The following is a 23,101-nucleotide window of genomic DNA, read 5'->3' as shown; positions in this document are numbered from 1 at the left end:
TGCCTGTTGGAAGTTCATCCATCCTAGAGTCTATTTCAGAATGGCGAGCTTGTAGTGACTTCACATCAGAGATACTGCTCTATGATCATATAGCACATCTTAGATGGAATTATGATTGGCTGTCCTTTTGGCATGACTTTCTCCCCCTGAGCCAGATACTAGTGCTATCCACTTTGACTCCCTCCAGAGGTGGGCTCGCCAGCATATACGGAGCATATACAGTTGTCTGATTTATGACAGTCTGGCTAATTATCTTCACAGTGAGCTTGTCCAAAAATGATGTATTAAGTCCAGTTAGGCACTCGTCTCTTCCATAATCTCCGTTCCAGTCGCAGATAGGAGTAAATGGGCCTCATATACAAAGCGATTTTACAGTCACAAAGGTAAAGTCAGAGCCTCTGCAGCCGCAAAATGGCAACTTTAAATTTACAAATCTCAAATTGCGATACAATAACACATTACCAAATCGCAATTTGGGTTTGAGTAAATATTGAATCAGTATTTGTAAAGGGCGTGTGAACTGCGTCCCTTTCAAATATTGATTCTTTAAGTTATGTATTAATATTTTTGCAGCCGCAAAACATTGACACTTTATCACCAAATCAAAGGTGGTAGTATCGTATGATATGCATATAATGTTTGAGGTAGATCGAATTGTGTCTCATGACGTTTGAGTATTTTGTGGACCAACTTATTAATACATTGGTTGTTTAGGAAAATACTGATGTGTACAGTAGAAGTCAGGGCACAAATTGCGAGCACTTCCACCAAATAAATGTTAGTACATTTCAAATATGAAATCGCAAATTTCAAATCATTATTCGCAAGTTATGATTCCTTATTTGGAATGTTAGTATATGAGGCCCAATATTGTCAGCTCCTGGGTATTATTAGCAATCTATCGGACAATCAAAGGAACACCTTCACATACCCTGGATACATTTAAGGGATAGCTTCTTCACCAAAAAGATCTAACCCCTCCAGTGGTCCGTACAAGCGGTTAATGGGCTGCCCATCAAACGCGGTAATGTTATCCTATGGGAGGAAAAGACATGTACTGCAAACATACTTGCAAGCAGTTGTAGAAGGTGCCCTTTAGGACTTAAGGTGCTTGGGGCCCAAGATACAAAGTACCATCAGAACTTTGGGTTTACCTATCCTGGTGTGTCTGGGTGCAGAGGTGCTGGTCGCAATGGTAGCCTCGAGCATGGTTAAAGTTTAAAGAGACCGGTCTAAGCAGCAACGGGGGACTTAAATCCGGCAGAACACAAAGGGGGGCTCGACTCGTGAGGGTAGGTGTAGGTGTAGGTGGCGAAGTGCTGGACAGTCCTCCAAAGACTTAGGAGGATGCACCACTTTTGGACCAGCCTGGTCGTTGCAATTGTCGAGGTTCCAGAAGCAAGGCAGGGCTTGATGCCAAGTTCATGGTAAGTTCTCAGTACTTATGGTGACTGCTCTTCTTCATCCTGTTTCTGTTCCCAGATAGACAAATATGATTTTCTGGTGTCAGGGGGACCCCAAAATACTGACTTTATGGGCATTTAGGGGAGTGTAGGTTAGTAGCTAATGCACAACTTACCCCTGGGATGACTACATCCCCTATATGATCACTTCCTGTGGAGAGTGGACATAATCCTGACCCAGAGTTTCTAGTTTTACCAAATCCAATATGTTGAAACCCTTTCTAGGCTGTCCACTTCAGGGGGCCCACCTATAGGTGTGCCTAGACTGAAAGTGCTTGTTTAGAGCAACAGGAGTGGAAACCTGTCAACCTGGTTGGGATTGGGGTAATAAGGTATATGTAAAGAACAATATCTCAACTGGTATGATTGGAGAACAATTAGTAAGGATATATGAACATTATCCAAGGAGGGACAAGGAGACTATTTACTCATTATGGGCCATATGTAGGTAAATGGCATTTACCGAATCGTAAATACCGAATTTTACCAATTCGGTATTTACAATTCGGTAAATGCCATGTAGGTAATAATTCTTTAAATATTACCGAATCGGTAATATTCGGTAATTACCGAATCGGTATTTACCGATTCGGTAATTGCCATTGAGTCCTATGGGCCTTGAGGCCCATAGGAATCAATGGCAATTACCGAATCGGTAAATACCGATTCGGTAATTTTACCGATTTGTCAAGGGGGACAGGGTGTCACTTTGACACCCTGTTGCACCCCTGATTCTGGCTTGTGTGCAATGTGACACACATACATGCCCTTAGGGCATGTATGTGTGCCACATGGCACAGGTGTACATGCACAGATGTGCATGTACACAGAAATTCGTTATTTACCATGCCATTGTATTTCATGGTAAATAACGAATTTCTAAGGGCCTGTGGCACTGTTTCCAGTGCCACCTACATCCCAAATTTCCGATTCTGTACATTTACCGATTCGGTAATTTACCGATTCGGTAAAATTACCGATTCGGTAAATATACAGAATCGGTAATTTTCAGGCCCCCTACATCTGGAATTACAAATACTGGTCGGTAACGGCCGAAATCGGCCGTTACCGACCGGTATTTTGCCACCTACATATGGCCCTATATGTGCTAAAAAAAGGCATCAGTTTTAATCAACGTTTTTGAAGTGGGATAGAAAAGTATTTACAATTAATAGCAGCACTGCAATTGTGAATACAAAAATTCTATTATAACCCAATTGTGTACAAGGTGCACGAGTGGAAAGTGAGTGACACTATGGCGACGCAAGTGACAGAAGAATCAGCGTGGACGGCGCAAAGTGCTTTTGCAAGAATATATACAGTGACTTCGAACATAGAGGTTTCAATACACTTTCAACAATTGCTTTTGTATATCATTTTAACAGAGAACCACTATGCAAGAAGCGCCTAGAGTCTGGCTGAAGACAGAATCCGTATTGAGAAAAGTCTGCCCGGCAGGAAGCTAGGGAACCTGCATCTACGAGTTACCCGTATGCCCAGCCGTGCAGAGCGAAGGACTTTAACAAGTTATAAGAAGGTACCAACATCACACCGCATGTTGAAGAGAAACTGGCCGGCAGGAAGCTCAGGAGATTATATCCATGAAATACCCGTATGCCCTAGCCGCGCACAGCAAATGATTTTAAGATATTAATAGAAGTATCCACCCTTTCAGAAATCACCGGTGATTTTAAGGTGTACATGCACGACCATTTCCTGAATACAGCACGAACGGGTTGCAACCAACCCAATAGAGAAAAAAGAAGGGGAAAGAAAAAAAACGCTTTACCTGCAAACTATTTCAGGACAGAAGGGAGACTGTTTATAAACAAAAACACCCCGTGATATCCCCAGGAGAATCAGGAGCCAACAGCCCAATTGCTGGGGAGATAGCGAGAATGGCATCCACAGGGAGCTATTAAATCAAATAGAAAAGGAACACATGCTGAAAACTTGAGAGACAACCATGTACCACTGTTGGTATTGAAAAAGGCGGTATTAATTTTAGAAACCCCGCCGAAACGCGTCGACGCAGAAGAGGCACAATTGAATTAATAGCCAAAAGGAGGGTACAAATATCAAGTTTATGAATTGACCACCGGCTTCCAATATCAATGTGCTAATACAATAGACAAAGTTGAGGTATTTTTTTACATGTTGTCTTTTTGTCTGTGATTATGCAGGTCATAATCGGGGTATAAATTGATGTTAACTATTTTTTGAATATATGTACATTTTATGGTTTTTTATTCAATGTATAATCATGTGTATTGATATGTTTTGACCAAATCACAAAGTATAAATTGTTATGTATGTACAATATTGATGTAGATAAAAAATGCAATCTTTTTTAAAGTAACTTGCCAAGTTGGCGACTAATTAAAAGTCAGTTGTGTTTTTAAGGTAGATTTTGATTCATTGTATCTTTTTAGTATATATTAGGTCCACCTCACATGAGGAGTGGATCTCAGGTGTGTTATTGTCCATACAAATTTATCTTACATATTTCAAATCAAGGGAATTTCTTGTTTTTGACTGTATAACACAGTCAACATGTTTCTTGCCCCTAGTTGTCCACACAGGATCAAAGGGCAGTTCTTCAGGGCCTAGTATTATACACCTACACTACTTCATGACTGGAATCAATGGATTTACATGAAATAATAAACATTCGCACATAAAGGTCACAAGGCGCAATTTTACTTGGACCTGGTTGGACAAAATGACCTGGAACATAAAATAACAAGCGTAACATCGGAACACGTCTGAGAACCAATAGGGTGATGAATGTGCAAATCATTTTTGAAAAAACCTTTGATTCACAGGGGCATGCAGTCAATTGTTTAGCGCATGTTTCATGATGTTCCACAAATCATATGGTCACATTTTGTCCAATATTTAGGTTTTGAGATGTTTGTCATTTTGTAATCCAGGCAGCTATATAGTGCTAAACTGCTGCATTTTAATTGGCTCTCAGATGGTCAGTATCTACCCTGGAGATTCTTGGCTAGTACCGGAGGGAAGCCTGATTACAGAATCAACCAATTTATCCCTTCCTCACGTAACAGATGCCTGTGAAGAGTACTGAACACAAATGTTCACTTAACATTCATAATGTGCCTCACTGGGAGCTATGCTGGCCCAGAACACAGCTTTTGAATCATTCACTTTGCTGTGCAAGAGGTGCAATATGAGAACCTGAAAACATTCCATTCCATGTTTAATTGTTCCCTATCTATGAAAATTGTGCAGTCTAGCGCACTTGTTAAAATAGCAGCCCATTTGTTCTGTTTTAATGACAATGTTACTTATGATTACATGATTTAATTAATTAAATTTGAACATAGTTATTTATTACGTACAGAAGATGATTTTAGAGATAGTAAATATTTTTGCAACACGTTTAGCCATTTCATTGCATTTAACGGACAATAAAAATGATTTCGAAGTCAGTCCACGTTGTTTCATGGACAAGCAGCGACTGACTAAAGCAGGGATTCCAACCTTCACTGAAGTAAGAGCTATTTATGTTCAATGCAAAAATCTTGCTGAGGTACGTATATTATTATTAGTGTTCTAATAGTGTCCACATCAGACAAGAATACATTGGTGGCAATTCCATTCAAGACAATCAGCAGTGATCGCATCAGGGTGGTTTACCAGCATTATTGTAAAAAAGTGTTTAGTAATTTACAAACCCTATACAAGGGTTAACACATAACACCCATAGTGTAACGCCTCTGGCGCAAAGTAGTAATACATCTCCACAACACAGCTTGATTCATCACTCAAACATTAACTTTAAATGTAACTTAACTTGTGAATTTGGAAAGCACATTTTCACGCTAAAGAGAATATTTGCATGAAATAACATAGGTTTATTGTTACCCAACTCAATGTTTTGAATGTTGAATTGGAAATTCAGTAGGAAATGCAACCATTTTTTTTTCTTAAACCTCCGCTATGAGTTCTGAAAATATACCCATTTCCGTCTTGAATACAGAGTTTTCAATTTTGGTATATAGATATTAATTGAACCAAGCAAAAGTTTCTAATTTACTAGACTGGGGTGCATCTTGTCGAGCGTCTTACAAGTATCCGGAGAGCTATCAGTAGCTCACGAGCTACTCATTGGAGACATTAGGTAAAAGAAGTGGATGAAATAAAAATGGAAATTAAGGGCTAGATGTAGGTAAATAGTATTTACCGATTCGTAAATACCGAATTTTACCGATTCGGTATTGATAAATCGGTAAATGCTATGTAGGTATTTTTACCGAATAAATTACCGAATCGTTAAAATTCGGTAATTACCGAATCGTTATTTACCTATTCGGTAATTGCCATTGGTTCTATCGGTATTTACCGATTCGGTAATTGCCATACTGGCAGATGCATCAAAAATCGGTAATCCAAGTCCTTATTAGCGAAAAATAAGGAATCGCTAATAAGGACATGCAAACCGCGATGCATCAAGAAAATTGCTAAATATTACCGAATCGGTAAAAAACGGTTAAAAATTGCGATAACATGAATACCGAATTAGCAAATACCGAATCGGTATTAGCGAAATGGGTAAAAAGACGCGGCGCATCGGAAGCAGGCTGATGACATGACAACCAGGAAGTAGCACAGCCCATGCTTCACTCAGTGCCCTGAGGAGCTCAGAGGAGGAGGCAGAGCACAGGAGCAGAGGAGCAATACATAGCCAGCAGTCACCAGGACCTGCACAGCAGCGCATCATGGAGAAAGAAGCACCCAAGGGAAAGGACACCCCCAGGAAGAGAAAACGAAAGTTCTCTGACAAGGAACTTGAGATACTAATAGAGGGTGTCAGCAGTAGGCATGAAAGACTGTTTGGAAAGCTCTCCCTGAAGGTGCCAGAGGCGGATAAGCGCAGGATGTGGCTGCGCATCAAGGACAGCGTGAATGCTGTAGGAGTCACCCACCGCAGCATCGAGGACCTTAAAAAGCGGTGGTGCGACCTCCGCAAAAGGGCCAAGGAGAGGATTGCGGAAAGGGTGAAGGATGCGGCTGGCACAGGTGGTGGGTCCTCCAATGTGACACCGAACACAGCCCTCGAGGACCTTGTGGAGTCCACAATCAAACGGGAAGCTGTTGTGGGGGTCACCCAACTGGACACCTCGGGTGCTGCGGAAGGCAGACAAGGTAAGATGCATGTCAGCGCAGATATGCAGCGTCTTGTGAACCCCTGCCCATTTCCCCAAGCCAAACACAGTGCACAAGTAGCCTTGCCTAAAGCACAAGCCCTCAACAGAGTGTTGCATCATGGGAGTTGTAGTCATAACATGAAAGGGTTCATGTCTGACCCCTGAGGTGCATGACATGAAAACAGCAGCAAAGGGCCAAATGTCAGTCCCAATATGTCCTTTATGTAGATGACAAATGTTAAAAATTACAATATCCACAAATTCATAACAATGCTCTGTTTCACACACAGATGCCTCCCCCATGGAATCAGATGACAGCGGCCGCCTAGTCATCTGTGAGACCCCAGTGGTGACCGATGCGGAGAACACGCTGGAACATGGAGGCAGTCCTTCCCCTTCACCACCACCGCAAACATCACCACCACCACCACCACCAACGCGGACAAGACCACCACCACCACCACCTCCACCGCGGACAAGAACACCACCACCACCACCACCTCGGACAGGAACACCAATACCAACACCACCTCCACCGCGGACAGGAACACCAACACCACCTCCACCTCCAACAGTCCTGCCAACCACACATAGCCGCAGGGCAAATGTCCCCTCCCTGCAGGAGATGGAGACGGAGCTGAGGCCAGCAGCCACTAATGTACAGCAGTCACACCAACCGCCCGAACAGCAGCACGTCTGCAAGCTAGACAGCGAGCCGGATCCCTGGGTAGGGCTCCTTCGACAACAGTAGAACCTGCAGATGTGTATGGAGTCGTGGAGAGCCGGATGCTGCGTGTTCAGCGCCTGCAGGCAAAACACATGGGTGCAATGAAAATGAGCATGACAAGAATGTCCAACAGATTTGCATCAATGACTGACGCTGTGTGAGAGCTGACCACAGCCGTTGCAGAGGGCAACAATGACATTAAGGCATGCTTACAGGAACTCACACGCGCTGTTGTTGCAGGCCAACGGAGTGAGCGCCGGAGACATGAGCAGTACTCACTCAGTACCAATGCCACAATTAAGGCCATCAAGAAGCTGTGCAACAGCACAGCTGTGGTAGCCCGCCGATCGGTGTCCCTGCAAGTGGACATGGGCCATTATTGTGGGGATGTGGCAAGGACCCTCGATAGAGTGACCATGGCAGTGGAACATCTGCAGTCTGGAACTGCCAGTATTAGCAGTGTGGGAGGGAATGAGGTGAGTGAGGCAGCCTCAAGTGCGAGCAGCGTCACCATGCCTGAGACAAGCGGAAGGAGGCGCAGCGCACCAGCCACAGAAGGTCATCAAGAATATGTTGAGGAGTCACGGGACAGGAGGCTGGGTGTCCGTGGCAAACGTAAATAGCCATGATACAATGGCTCCCTGGCCATGGAGAGGTAACCATGGGCCAAATGTAGTGCCAAATGCAGCACCTGTGTTGTCAATGGACATTTTCTCTTTTGATTTAATTTACGCTGCATCATGTTTCTGTTACATTAATCAGCACCAGTCAGGTGTTAATGGGCATTAAACCCTTGCAATGCATATCATCTTGTCATGGCTCTTTCTTACCTGTCTCAGAAGTGATGCCGTGTGATGTATGTCCGCCTCTTTTGCCCTTCTGCTGTGTTGGGCACATGTGCCTGTCGGTGTTGGGGGGGTTGTTGTGCACGTAGCTCGTCCTCACCATACACCTCTGTGGGTATCCCCCTTCTTGTTGCGATGTTATGCAGGATGGCACAGACAGCTATGATCTGGCAGCAGGTCACTGGGTCGTACTGCAAGGCACCTCCTGTCTTGTGCAATATTCTGAAGCGACTCTTGAGGATGCCAAATGTGCGCTCCACCACATTCCTTGTGCTGATGTGTGCTCTGTTGTAGCGCTGCTCTTGTGGTGTTGCTGGGTTGAGGTAGGGAGTGAGTAGATGCTCACGCAAGGCTTAAGCGCTGTCACCTGCAGGATGGGGAGAGAATGGTCAGCGGCATGATTGCAATGGTACATGTGGGGATGGATAAAATGATGTTGCATCAATACATGCCTAGTAGGTGTCCAACTCCAAATTCACCGTTGATCAGACGCCTGTGGATGCCACTGTGACGGAAGATGTATGCGTCGTGTGTGCTCCCTGGAAATTGGGCTACGAGGTCCGTAATGATGTGCTTGGCATTGCACACAACCTGCACATTAATAGAATGGTATGACTTTCAGGTTGCGGTAGATGTATTCAGTGGCTGTGGACATGGGTGCAGTCGACACACCCTATCACATGGGGGAATTGTGCCACCTGGTAGAACTCACGCTTGGTGCGGTTCAACTGTTGGGGGGTCGTGGGGAAGGTGATGTGGCGATGTATCGTTGCTAGCACGGCATCCAGGAACCTGTGGAAGAAGTGTGATAGTGCGCTTTGCGACACGCCTCCGGCTTCTGCTATTACCCCCTGGAAGCTTCCAGACGCCAGCAGGTGCAGGCTGCATAGGACCTGGACATGGGCTGGTATTGCGTGGGCCCTAAGGGTCTGGTGCTGCAGTTGTGGTTCCAGGCCTGCTATTAGACGCACGATCATGGCAGGGCTGAGTCTGTACTTATCGTACACCTGCTCATCTGTTTGCCCCAGCAATGTGATGCGCACCTTGAAGACCCTTAACTGGATCATCCTCCTTCGCTTGGCCAGGGCATTGATTCTCCTCCTCCGAACAAGCACGTAGGGGGCAGCCATTTTGGTTGACTAACAGGGTTTCCAGGGTCCTTTTTAAAGGGTTACTGATTGTCAGCACCTGTCAGAAAAAAAATATATATTTTTTTCTCATTCAAATAACTTTACCTCCAGTTTGAGATTCCCCTTATTTAGCTCATGCTAAAAAGCGATTATTGAGTATTTCGGAATTTGCGATTTTTGATGCATTCCGTTGAGATTCTTTATTAGCGATTCGGTATTTTCCGGGGGCCTGCTGTTTTTTCGTTATATCCGAATGGCTGGATAGCAAATCGGTAAAATACCGAGGGGATTTTTTTTGCGATTCTTTATTATTTACCGATTTGTGTTGATGCATTGCATTTTGGGTTTTTGCGGTCGGTATCGGCCTGTTTTACCGAATCGCTATTTTACCGGGAGGTATTTTGCTTGATGCATCTGCCTTTTTGATTCCTATGGGCCTTGAGGCCCATAGGAACCAATGGCAATTACCGAATCGGTAAATACCGATTCGGTAAAATTACCGATTTGTCCCTGTTGCACCCCTGATTCAGGCTTGTGTGCCATGTGACACACATACATGCCCTTAGGGCATGTATGTGTGCCACATGGCACAGGTGTACATGCACAAATGTCCATGTACACAGGAATTCATTATTTACCATCAAATAGTATTTGATGGTAAATAACGAATTCTTAAGGGCCTGTGGCACTGTTTTCAGTGCCACCTACATCTAAATGTACCGATTCGGTAAATTTACCGAATTGGTACATTTTATGCCCCCTACATGTCAAAAACCAAATACCGGTCGGTAACGTATTTGGCGACCTACATCGGGCCCTTAATGTCGAAAGAGCAACTCGTTTGGATGGTCTCAAACAGAGGAGCAGAAATATATTCATTTTAAATGTGAGCTCTCTTTTCAAATAGCTTGCTGTGCTTTAAAAAAAAATCTAATTTCAAGCTTTTAAATGCAAGATTAGTAAAACCTGCTACGTCACACAAAATCTTACCATTTTAAAATTAAGAAATGATTAAGTTACAAAGAGAAAGGATAGTTTAAGCAAACAATGTATAAAGGGGTTTTGGGCTTACGCAGGAATAACACGTTTAACTCTTTATAGATCTTTAAACACATTATGCCATATATGTTTAAAACACCATATTTGCCATTTCGGACCCTGCTCACAGGGCAGACATGAGTTATTCTGGCCCATCCATGGGGGTTGAGATTGTTGTGTGCTCGGTTCCATCCTACTATCACTCTCCAAACTGGGCCAAGTACACCCTTTGCTCACTTGACTTTCAAGACAGCAAGGGTGAGAGGTCAAATGCTTCTTAAGTAGGTAGTGTGGGACGAAAGAGCTCGGAGCCCAACATTAAACTAACAGACAATACATTTTTGCCCAATCCTTATATTTTCGTTAAAAGGATGTATTCAACCTCACAGCAAAATGAAATACTACAACACAGTGAAATACTACACAGTTCAATGGTTTCTCAATTAAAGGGCCATACTCTTTTTTGGTATTTTCAGTGAGGCACCACACCCCTTTGTGCAGCTTCTCCCACCTATCAGTCTTTTAATGTCTACAATACTCAGTGTAAGATGGGAATAGACATTGATTAGGTGCAGGCACAGGTCAATCAAAAACAACCCTTCTGTCAAGAGGCACACACTATTTCTAATAGCTTTCACTAATTTGAGTATACTGGGCTCAAAATCTTACGTTTACACAACAGAATTCAGTTTTTTTCGGTCTCTCTTTCCACACACATTTAAGCCCTGGCCCCTGTAAGTGCTATTTAGAAGGTGTGGATGGGCTTTTTCATCCTTCCCACTCCTGTGGTGGTGGCTCCTGTAACTGTGTGTGCCACTGGGCAGCACCAAAGTGGCAGACTTACATGGTGACATTAATTCTCAGCAGTAGGGTCCTCGCGGGCTGCATTCACACACACTTTTAGATGTAACAGATGCAGCTTCCAGGGCGATCATCAAAGGGTGGGGGTGTCCAGCAACTGTGACCTCTGTCTCAATGAGAGCTTCTGCATTGGTAGTGACAAGGAATTTCCTCTTACACGGCCAGGTACCGTCCTACCTTTTCTCAGCAGGTGGTAAGGCTTCTATCCTTTAGACAGGCCATTAGTTCCTCCAGCAGACAATGCAGCTTTTATGCAAGGTGATGGCTCTCACAGCAGGTAGCAAAGATCTTTACTCCAAGCAGAAGTATAAAAAAACAAGAGCAGAATGAAAAGAGAGTTCTTTGAACCTGGTTTTAGGCAGCTTTCCTGAAGTAGTAATGATGGGCAGGCAAAAGGATAGGTGCTACCTAGAAACTTCATCACCTTGATCAACAGAAACTGCAGCCCCACCTCCGTCACCCCTGCCATCTACCAAATAACAGTACACGGGTAGAACTAATCAGCAATCCTCCGCGAATAGCGCCTTCAATTTCTAAGTGTTCGTTCCTTCTCCATCCTCCCTCACTTTATTGCGTGGGTCTCCACCCTTCCAGTCACAGGAACTCCGGCAATACACTTCCACTGTCTGGGTAAGCCGTAAACTCCCTCTGTCTTTTGCCAAGCTAAACCAGGGTCCATCCAAACTTAACTCGCTGACTACAGTGCTCAGGCTCTCACCACACACTGAGTCCTGCTACCATCCATTCACTAGACACTCACTGCACATACACAAACTCGACACACATAAAATGTGGGCACATGGTCTGCCTTCAGATGAAAGACTTTACATGTGAGGGTTAGATAAACCAGACCCTTTCCTGGCATAGACAACAATGTTATACAATGGATTTTAATCAAGAGAAGGTTAAAAGACTGGAAGAGAAGCCTGAGGAGTTCAACTGGAGAAATGTTTACCTGGCGGAGATGTGTTTAGTGGCGAAGATGCTGATGCGGGAACACAGAAACCTGGATTCTAATGGCAGCTTTCATACACCACCAAAAAAAGGGTGATGATGGGCAAACCACTTAAACTTCATCACCCTCAAAACTGTAATTGTGTCTGATACAAGCATGCTTTATGTAAATCACAGAGAGACATGATCTCCAGTTGTCTTCCAACTCTCATAAAATAGTTTATTGCTGCCCAGGTATGCTCGCACAATATAAATAATAATACGCGTCTACATTAATAATGGGTATTGAAATGATTGGATTGTCATTTCATTCTGTAAAGTACTTGTATTACACATTGGTGGCCTTGCACTATATAACAGCACACACATCAATTCTGGGAGTTCCCTTTTTGTGACAAATATATGATTAGGTGTGCTTAAGTTCAAAAGGAATCAAGATGCTGGAGCGACAGAGGTGACCAAAGCTTGAATGTTGCGCTCAGAACCTACAGACAGAGGCCCATCATCATGTCAGTGTCTTTGGTCGTGCACAGGTAAGGAACCGAGGGTTCAGAGCGAGTTACATGGCTTACGCTGCTCTCACTTTCGTAACAATTTGTAGCAGGTAACCCAGTGCTCTCCCTAGGCCCTCAAGCAGAAGGATCACATCCACTATGTTCGTAGATAGAGTAGAGCAATGCAGAAGGGACATCATTAATCTACCATGCCTTATAGGGCTGCCTCCTTTACAAACTGTGTGAGGAGCTTGGGGCGCATTATCAGACTGGGAAGTTTGGGTTTTTCGTAGGACAGTTTCATAGCCCATAAGTTTGGTTCATGGACACAGAGCGGGACCCATGACATATCGTCAAGCAGTGTACGCGGGCTAAGATTACAGACACACTGTGATGGACCTTGAACTACGTGGAAAGTGTGTGCAGTTGGCTCATGGGCAGACAATCAGATGAGACTAGATTGTGGGATGGGGCTCGTGGTCACAAGGTGAGGGGTTCAGAGAGCAAGGGGACACTGCATGGAATAAGGGGGTTGTGAGAATGGATTATGGAACTCAGTGCTTGGCACTGATAAAACACTGTGTGCCAGGCATCATGAGTTTGAGTCCTGGCAAAGCACCCTCAGCCTTCTATCCTTCCATAGCCTGGTAGTGGCGAAGCATTATTCGGGCAAATATAACATTTGATATTCACAATAAATAGACACAGAAGTGCAGTTTGCAACGTCATGTGAAAGAAAACTTTATTACAATTGAATGCAAGAAACATACAGTGCCATGGACAAATTGAGAGTGAGCGCCCTTTGTTGTCCCCTTTTCTAGTAACAATTATATCCACAGCTACGAGAGAGGATTCAGCTCATGATGTGTACACCAAGTCGACCTCCCTCAAAACATGTGCTATGTCCCTCAAAACATTGCCTACAACAACATAGCTGATTCCAGCTATTTTAAGCTGCCACCCTCCTATTTCCTCCCTGTTTAAACTGATTAATATAGCCCCACAATGCAATAATGTCTCACTGTGAAAAATATGTGGTTGCAGTACAGTGCTGCGATGAGTTGGATATCTAGCTAGCACTCCAGAACATACCAAATAAATCGAATGATGCAAAATAGTCTCAGAGCACTTAAGGCCTACTCATTTACCCTAAAGAGGTTGGTGAATAGTGGACATAACACAAAAAGATGCACACTAGTGTTTACATTAAAGTAAAAATGTATTAGTAGAAAACACAGACTGTTGTCGCAGGCTATTCAAACCCATGGTTGAGCGGTAATCGGACCACCACCAGCGCTACCAACAAGTTGGAGAATATAAATTGTCATATCACGACTAAGAATACAAGACTGATACGGCGCGTGAAGGAGCGCCTTAGTCTAATGTGTCAACACTGAATCGACACGGTTAAAATCATCACGACAGCGGGCTTTCGACAAACTGCGAACTAGTCCGCGTTTATTTCGGGTAGTCGTTACTTCACAAACAGAATCAGCGTCAACAGACCTTTAAATATACACGCAACATTGAAATATTCCCTGTATGTTCTGAATAGAGAGCCGGTAATCTAAGTAGGAACATTCAAAGTCCTATAGCACCACACCTAATGAAACAGAATAGACGGTCACCTGCCTTGATTTAATACAGCAAAGACCCCGCAAAGACCCCGTAGGGCTCGGTATAGAAGAAAATACAGGAGAACTTCCAAGAAATATACACAAAATACCTACTTGAGTCTTTTTAGACAGCACCATGATGGTAATGTCCTGATGAAGACACGGCCCTTGTGTCAAAACGCGTTGACAGGAAACCATCCATGATTTATATAATATTTTCTTTTTTCTTTTATCAATGAATGCATATGAAATAATGCAAAAATGTTTTACTAAGTCTTATCAATGATTCAATGATTTTATCAAATGTTTGTTTTTTGTACCAAATTAAAATGTACTTTATATGCTAAAGCAGTTGTATACCATTATTAATTGTGGTTTGTTTGCCATTTAATTTGTGCCCGTAATTAGTTGGTTTGCCTGGGTGCGTTACTTTACACACATTGTTTACCCTGACCCAGGAGCTTGATCCATATCAGGGGGTCCTTGTTTCTCACGCAAGTTCCAGGCAATAACCATACTGGATAATTTACATAACCCACTTGTCTGAGGTGAGGGATGAACAAGGGATAGCGGAGGAAAGTCACTGTTTATTAGCAGAGGAAGTGCGGGTGGAGTTACCTCTGCCTCTTCCCTTATTATTATTTCCTCTGTAGCCTCCTCGAAAATAACCTCTGGAGGAGGTAGATTGGTTGTTCTTGTTATAAGAGGAGGAGGGATTCTCTGATGACACTGTTTTTGAGCCACCCCTGTAAAAGGAGCGGCGAAAGGAGCCCCTGTTAGAAGGCCTCCATGGACGTAGCAGTTTTGGTGTCTATCTTCATTTTTTCTAGTGAAGTATTGAGTGATGGCCCAAAAGATGTTCCTTATCAAAGGGCTGATTAAGTATTGGACCTCCTGCTTGAATCCAGAGATTCGAAGCCATGCGTGCCTGCGCAGCAGCATGCGGTGTTGATAGCCCGAGATGCTGTGTCTGCTGCATCTAGTGCACATTTTATGGAAGTGTTGGTGATAAGCTTACCTTCCTGAATGAGGGGGTTAGCTTTGGTTTGATACTTATCAGGCAAGTGTTGCATGTTTTTTTTCCAACTCATCATAGTGAGCCCTATCGTAGCATGCCAACAGGGCCTGAGCATTGGCAATAAGGCAATGGTTAGCAGCCTGCGAAGCCACTCATTTGCCTGAGACATCAAAAAGTTGTGACTCCTTATCAGGAGGAGGACCGTTGCCTGTAGTATGAGAGTTAGCTCTCTTGTGGGCGTTAGATACAACAAGAAAGTCTAAGGGCAACTGGCCTTTTATATATGAAGGGTCTGTAGGAGCGGGCTTGTATTTGTTATCCACTCTAGGTGTGAATATTCTGACTCTAACTGGGTCTTTGAATATCTCGTCTGTGTGTTTCAACAAGCCCTTGAGCACTGGCAAAGTATTAGTAGACTTTTGTGAGAGCGTAAATATCTCCACAAAGAAATCCTCTTCTAGAGGGTCTGTATGTAGCTCAAGCCCGTGATATTGAGCAGCCCTATTGATAAGCTATGCAAAGCCAATATTGTTAACAGGTGGGGAGGGTCTGGAGGGATACAGGTCAGGGTCGTTATTTTGATCTGGATCCTTATTATAATCTTCCCTCTGTCCTGTGGTATGTCTTATGGTATATCCTGATCTTCATCCTCATCCCCCATCCCCATGATCTTTATCCTGTGTGTCAGGTGAAAGAGGAGGCGGGGTTGAATTTGATGGTGTAATCAATCAATTGAGATTAAAAGGAGGAGAGGGAGGTATGTAAGGAGGAGAGGGAGGTATGTAAGGGGGAGAAGGGTTAGTGCCCATGTCCTTTTTCTTCAGAGGTATAGGAGATTCCTCTGAGAGATCCAGCTTCCTCTTTGTAGGAAGAGTGGTCAGAAGGTGTCCAGTTTGAGGGTCACTACTAAGTCTATTTTGTTTTCGATCCAAAACTGTGTCTTCAGATGGAGGCTCCTTGGAAGGAGTATCTTTCTCTTAAGGAGTGGATTTTGACGTGGAAGATTTGGGCTCAGAGTCTTTGTGCGCCAAATGTTTTGGTTCTGAGTGCTTAGTTTTAGCCTGATTAGAATGTAAAGCTTTTGGAGTGGCATGTTTCGGCTTTGAACTTTTCGGCTCACAGGGTGTTGGCTCCAAGTTTTTAGGTGTCGAGGATTTCAGCTTCGAGGATTTTGGTTTGGACGATTTCGGATCCGAAGATTTTGACTTGGGAGAATTTCGGATCTGAGGCTATTGTTGCCGAAGGTGTAGGGACTGGCAAATGTTTTGTTTTATGTTGCGGTCCCGAAGGCATTGGTTCGGCACCGGAATGGGGCTGGTTCGAGCCCGAGCCGGAAGGCTTGTCTTTATGTTTTATAGCCAGGTTGGAGGGCAGGGCATCTGAAACTTTTTCTTGGTGTCGATCGAGGGTGAGGGTGATACTGGAGCCTTAAATTTTGGTTGCGTGAGCACATGGGGATCTGTACTCACGGAACGTTGACCCGGAGTGACGTTCAGGTCTTTCTCCATGTCGGAGTCGGCTTTGGACACGGAGACCAGTTCTTCTTCCTCTGCTTCTGAACGTTGGTCTAAATCTTGGCCGAAGATGTCCAGTACGGAGCCGCTGCCGCGTTGCATCTCTTAGCGTTGAGCCTGAGGATCTCGAATGGTCTTCTTTGATCAGAATGATCGAAACGCTTCACAATTATTTATTATTATTATTAGTTGAATTTATTGAGCGCTACAGCTACCCATAAGGGTTTCCCGGCGCTAAGAGGCAGATCAAACAACAATCAGGCAGAAGATTTAGAGATCGAAAAGCCAGGTTTTCAAGGCTCTGCGAAATCGCATATGACAGTTTTCCATCCGAATGGCCAAAGGAAGTGAGTTCCACAGTCTGGGTCCTAAGTTCGCAAAGGAACCACATCCCATTCTGGTGAGTTTGAACTTTGGTACATTAAAGAGATGATGGGATGAAGAACGAAGTGAGCGCACAGGAAGGTAGGGGCTGACAAGGGCCTGAAGGTAGAGGGGAGCTAATCCGATTTTGATCTTATACATAAAGCTCAATGCTTTATACTTTATACGATTTTCAACACGGAGCCAGTGCAGCTCTCTCAGGCATTCTGTAATATGGTCACGTTTCCGACAGCCACAGAGAAGCCGAGCTGCAGCATTTTGTACCAGCTGAAGGCACCGTATCCCCGGAAGACAATCCTTCTCGTTGTCTTCTGGGGATAATCAGAGGTTGCAAACCTCGTGCAAGTCTGTGCGTGGAAACTTAGCACGACACCCGGGACATAGCTTGGATGGAGTCCATTCCATGGACTGCTGGCGTGGTCAGCACGGGTAGGCCCGACGGCCCGCCTCGAAGTTCTCGATCAAAGGTTTTCATAATTTACATGATGCGTGCCGAATGGGACACCGCGATCGAAAGACAATACCATCTAGGGTAGAGGATTGCGCATCGAAGGGGTTTGAAAACGATACCGAACTGGAGCGCAGAAATACACATCCGAACCCGATGGCAGAAAAAAACTATCTACTAGGGATGGAGTTGATGCCCATGCGTATTATCATTGAAAGGAAGAGTTACCTACCTCGTGACTACAAAGACTTCTTCAAAGAAACACAAAGTGCAAACATCCAGGCCCAACACCTGATGGCGATCTATGCTAAAGCATGTGATCTACAGCTCTTATACCTCGAACCGATTTGTTTAAGAAACTATTCCTTGTTCTGCTATTATGCATTATACAAAGAATTTATTAAGTTAGTATCAGACTTATTTAATCAAATGTCCTTATTGTTGCTCCACTGTGGCAATTGAGTAATGTTTTTATCAGTTCTTTGAAGCAGTCTCGTGGCTATGAGACCGTTATTAAATTAACAAATAAAATTTGTATTCCATATATAGGATTGTAAAAAGATATGTGAGCTAATCATGTACTCAAAGTGGTACTTTAAAGCTTGGTGGGTACATTTAAAACAACAGTTTTACTGAGCAAACCAGTTGTTCTGCCTGTTTTTCTTTTTTAAGTTAATACTTTGGTCCCAATATTGAGATAAGATGTGGCTTTCAAGCAAAACTGCATACTGCATAGTTGTTTCCATAAAAAAGCAACACTTTCTCTAATTTCCTTACTCAACACCTTTATGCTTCTTTAGGAAGCAGGCCGCCTGGCGAGCAGAAGATAAAAGGGGTTCCTTGTTCTTCAGTTGTCCATCGCCTCCTCGCTACAGGAGGACACACCCCTGTTCACCTTCAGTCTGCCTTATCCTCAGCCTCCATCTGTTCAGTTTGAGTTCAGAAACACCTTTTATTTCACATAAAATGAAAAGGTATAGAATGTTTTCCAACAGTTTGAGCCCACCTCAACATGTTAAAATATTGGTGTGTGTGTGTGTGTGTAGCTTTGGCTACATGCTTAGGTAGTGTGAGATGATCGGTGTGAGGAGCATCTGGAACATGGATGTGGGTCAGTAAACAATGCAAATGAATTGTGGATGGGGATGGCTATTATGTCTTAGACCTGTCCAAACCGTTCAGAAAGAAGGCTTAGAGTGAAATACGTGTCTGGGAATCCAGAGTCAAGAAGAAAGGATAGACCTTCTCCTTAAATGAGGGAAGGAAGGTGAAGATGTGGCACATGTTGACAGCATTGTAGAAAGACAGCTGCCCTTCATGCTCCAAGTAAACTCGAATTCTCTGTGGGACTGGATCCGGCTTCAGGCGTGTCAGTGGGTTTTCAAAAGCCTGGAACTCAGTTAGGACCATGCCTACAGCCCAGATCCCTTCTTGCGGCTGGAGTTTGATCTCTTTGGTGCACTTGACTGACTCTCTGGCAATCCCTATAGCCCACCCTCTGCCGCCAGTGGTCTGCACGTTCACCTCCCAGTAGTGCCTGCCCTGTGTAAAGCCATCTTTTCCCAAGACACATGGAGTAGCACCCTTAGTATTTCTGTCTGCAGCTTGCTGCTTGGCAAATTTGTTTGTCACGGTCTTCCCATTGTCGGACAGGCGCAGATCTTGGTGGGCTGTTACAGAGTCCAAGCAGACATCCACTCGAGAGAAGCCGGCTAGAAGAGGGAAACACAGGAAGAAATTGAGAACTCTGCATGATGTAGGTCATTGATCCTCATAATCATCTACTGAGATTCCCTGCAGCGCCAAACAAAAAATATTACCACAGAATCACTGCTCATGTAGAAGCTGTGTTATGCATATTTTTATTCAGATTTTTTTTTTAGCTTACTTTGCAATTTTAATGGTTCAGAATACAAGTTCGGACATGAACCATGTCAAAGCCCTTGAATTCAATGATTGGTTCTTAAATAAAATGTAACCAAAGCAATTACGTGACCCTCGATGAGGAGCTTCTCAAAGCATTAAGCACACCACTTGTAACCAGGGTACAGAAAAAATGGCAGTTTTGAAAGATATAACCAGTGCTTAATTTGTGAAAGAATGAGTATTGGTGACAAAGCTCTGCTCAGAAGCCTAAGGCCGGAGTTATTAAATGTCAGTGCCAAAGACCAAGGCCATGTAGTCTTCAATCCAACTCATGACTCTAATCCACCACAAGACATTCACTGCCCTTTCATTTCACTCTTGCAGGTTCCTGCTTTACTGATTTGGGAATTTTTTTTCACCTTTCTCCTTTTGCACTCTTCGTATACTTTTCCTGCTCTTGCTCTCGTGAAACGTCTAATGTGGGGAAATGAGTGGCACTGCCACCCACGCTCACCCCCACCCAACAACCACCGGCTCAAATTAAGTATTGGATATAACCAATAGCTTCCTCAGACTTAGCAGGTATGGACAGAGGCAACAAAGGATATTAAGACATGATGCTTCACGAAGTACTTTCCTAAAGCACTGAAACCATGGATCTGGGGAAAGAGCATCCTAGAGCACTTAAGAAATAGCTAAAAAAGTAAAAACCTAGCCATTGCACTGTACCACCGACCTTCTTCAGGAAGGACTTCATGAAGGCACTGAAGCCATGGATCTTAAGCTGACTGGTTCCCATATATGGCTTATGACGAAAGACTTCACTTACCTAACCAAGATAAATCTGTTCAGATAGACTCCTGATTTCTAACAGCACAAATTTGCAGGGAGGATTTCAAAGGCATTGAGGACTTGTTTTTTTCAGAATGGACTTAACAAAGACATTAACGCCATTGCACTACACAAGGAATTAAGGGCTAGATGTAGGTAACTGGGAAATACCGATTCCTAAATACCGAGTTTTACCGATTCGGTATTTAGGAATCGGTATTTCAGATGTAGGTAAGAATTCAGTAGAAAATACAGAATTCTTAATATTTGTTATTACCGAATCGGTAATTGAGATTCGGTAATAATGAATACCTACCCATTCATTCCTATGGGCTTGGAAGCCCATAGGAACGAATGTGAAGACATTCTGTATTACCGATTCGGTATTACCGAATCGGTAATACCGGGAGGTATTTCAAGGATGCCAGGGTGTCCAAAGGACACCCTGTTGCACCCCTGAAATGTGCCCTAAGGGCATGGATGTGTGCCACATGGCACACTTCAAAAAGCAAAAAAGTGTTTTTTGACAGGAAGTCGCTACTTACCACCAATTTGGAGTTGGTGGTAAATAGCGATTCCTTAAGGCTGAGGTGCACTGTTTATCAAATACCCAAGCACAAAAATAAAGGAAAACAACTTTCCTAGGGCCTTTGATTGTGGGATGACTGCGTCTGTAAGCTATTGGCATTGTGCTGAATGTAGCGATGCCTCTAACCTTGCAAAAGGTGTACACCAAGAGTGCGTCTTGGCAGTTGAATGCTTACTTGCAATCCACAGGGAAGGATATGCCAAAAATAAGCATAAATGCAGCCCTGGATTTACTTTACGCTGACAATGCTGTCTTGCTCTCACATACCCCTATTGGCCTGAGGACCTTAATTCAAAACTTTGCACCTTTCATTGATAATTTTGATTTAGAGACAGACATCGAAAGAAAAAAAAGTATAAATTGGCGTGTGATACAAAATCAAGCAAGATATGCCCTATTGGCATCAAGAGGAGAGACTAAGGAGGTAAACATTTTCCGTTAACTGGGGATAATTTTTGACTCACATTTGAATTTGCTAGGAGGGTGGGTAACAAACCTATTCGGTCCCTCACAGTAGTTTATGAATGTAAATGCCTACCTTTTTTTTACCTATTGGGCTTGGTTTTGCGGTTATTGTGATGTTTTCAAGCTGCAAACCGAGGACAACCGATTTTGTAGGCAATTACTTGGGGTACTATTATCCTCACCTCATTTTTCTTGCACGAGGATTGGGCATAACATTGTGGTAGATCACCTAAAGGTTGCACCATTGCTGCTCTGGGTCTCAATTTGGGTTAATAAACATGCTACCCTTAATCAAGCCATTATTTCGGAGTGTCTGGCATGTGATAAGGGTCACAGGATTGCATGGCATAAGTATACTGAGTTTACTACCAAAGCCATAGGCAGCCCTGATCTGTTTGTGACCCCTCATTCTTTAGTGAAGGCAGTCATAATTTGGACAAAAAAAATATACATGTCATTTCGTAACACTTCCAGGCAAAAGGAGGAATTTAGGAAACCATTGATGCGGGATTATGCTATTGTCCAAACTGCTAATAACCTTGAACGGCATTTGACTTGGGTTAAGAACCAGCGGAAAAGACTGCTTTTATCAAAACTACAAGATCCCAGCTATGTTTTCCACTGGCCAAAATCATTTTGCATCACCGCTGATCTGCCTTGTTACAAGGCTTCAGTTCAAGCTTTCACCCACTTTGTCTTCTTTTGTTAATATCACAAATTCTTTACCAAGAATTGTTTTAGACCTGTTCCTAAACCATATGGTTTTTACCAGGATATATTGGCTTTGTATTTTGTTGTATTTGTTGTGCATGCTGCCCAATCAAACTTGTTTGTCTCCATGTTTTTCTTAAAATCTGCAATACGCAAACAAAACCAGTTGAATTTCTGAATCTTGTTTAATGTTTTAGATTGTTCTGCTGTATAAGAGATTAGAATTTATTTTCCTACATCCAATCTGTGTTTAACAATGATATTTTAGAGGGAACACCTCCTGAAGATTGTGCTTCATACAGGCCAATATCGCTATTAAACATTTAAGTAAAAATATTAGCATTACTGCTGGCCACCAGGCTGCTCCATGTGATAGTCATTAATCCACCCGATTAATCTAGCTTTATTCCTAGGCCCAACACAATACCTAACCTGAGCCGCCTATACGGAATTTTGGGACATGCCAAGAGGCTATGCGAAGATGCTTGACGCTTGTATGGCCTTCAACACTATTGAGTGGCCATACATGATCGAGTCCTTGGACAAGCTGGGCTTTGGCGAAGAGGTCTTTCTGAGGTTGTCCCCACATCTGAAAGAACGGTTGAAGAACTTGTGGATGAAGTTCCCACTCGTGGATCTGTTGCATCTGACAGCTCAACATGGTGTTTTGTACTCCTGGAACATGTTGGGCAAAGAGGAAAATGTTCTGAGGTATAGCCCATCTCCATATAATCTGTGCTAGCTGAGAGAGTTGAAGAAAGTGTGTCCCGCCTTGTTTTTGTATATAGTACATGGCTATCATGTTGTCCGTGCGGACTAAGACAGCCTTGCCTGATATTTGTTTTTGAAATGCTTTCAAGGCTAGGAATATGGCTAGTAACTCCAGGTGGTTGATGTGGAGTAACTTTTGTTGTGGTGTCCACCTGCCCTGCGTGGTGTATTGCAGTAGGTGAGCTCCCCGGCCGGGGAGCGATGC

The 23,101-nt window shown here is 43.6% G+C and overlaps 1 protein-coding gene across 3 annotated transcripts in view; it reads right to left on the bottom strand.

The window, feature by feature from the left end:
* Positions 1 to 15,929: 15,929 nt before the first annotated feature.
* LOC147703669 (butyrophilin subfamily 1 member A1-like) overlaps positions 15,930 to 23,101 on the bottom strand; it is a 349,015-nt gene continuing 341,843 nt past the window's right edge. For all 3 annotated transcript variants that reach the window (XM_086932015.1, XM_086932013.1, XM_086932014.1), the window contains exon 10: positions 15,930 to 19,375. In XM_086932015.1, the coding sequence (XP_086788141.1) occupies positions 18,855 to 19,375 (521 nt within the window). In that variant the 3' untranslated portion in view covers positions 15,930 to 18,854. The remainder of the gene's footprint in view (positions 19,376 to 23,101) is intronic.

This window comes from Lissotriton vulgaris, chromosome 7 (genome assembly GCF_964263255.1).
Source record: "Lissotriton vulgaris chromosome 7, aLisVul1.2, whole genome shotgun sequence".
NCBI classification, from domain to species: domain Eukaryota; kingdom Metazoa; phylum Chordata; class Amphibia; order Caudata; family Salamandridae; genus Lissotriton; species Lissotriton vulgaris.
This window is presented reverse-complemented; position numbering and strand designations above follow the sequence as displayed.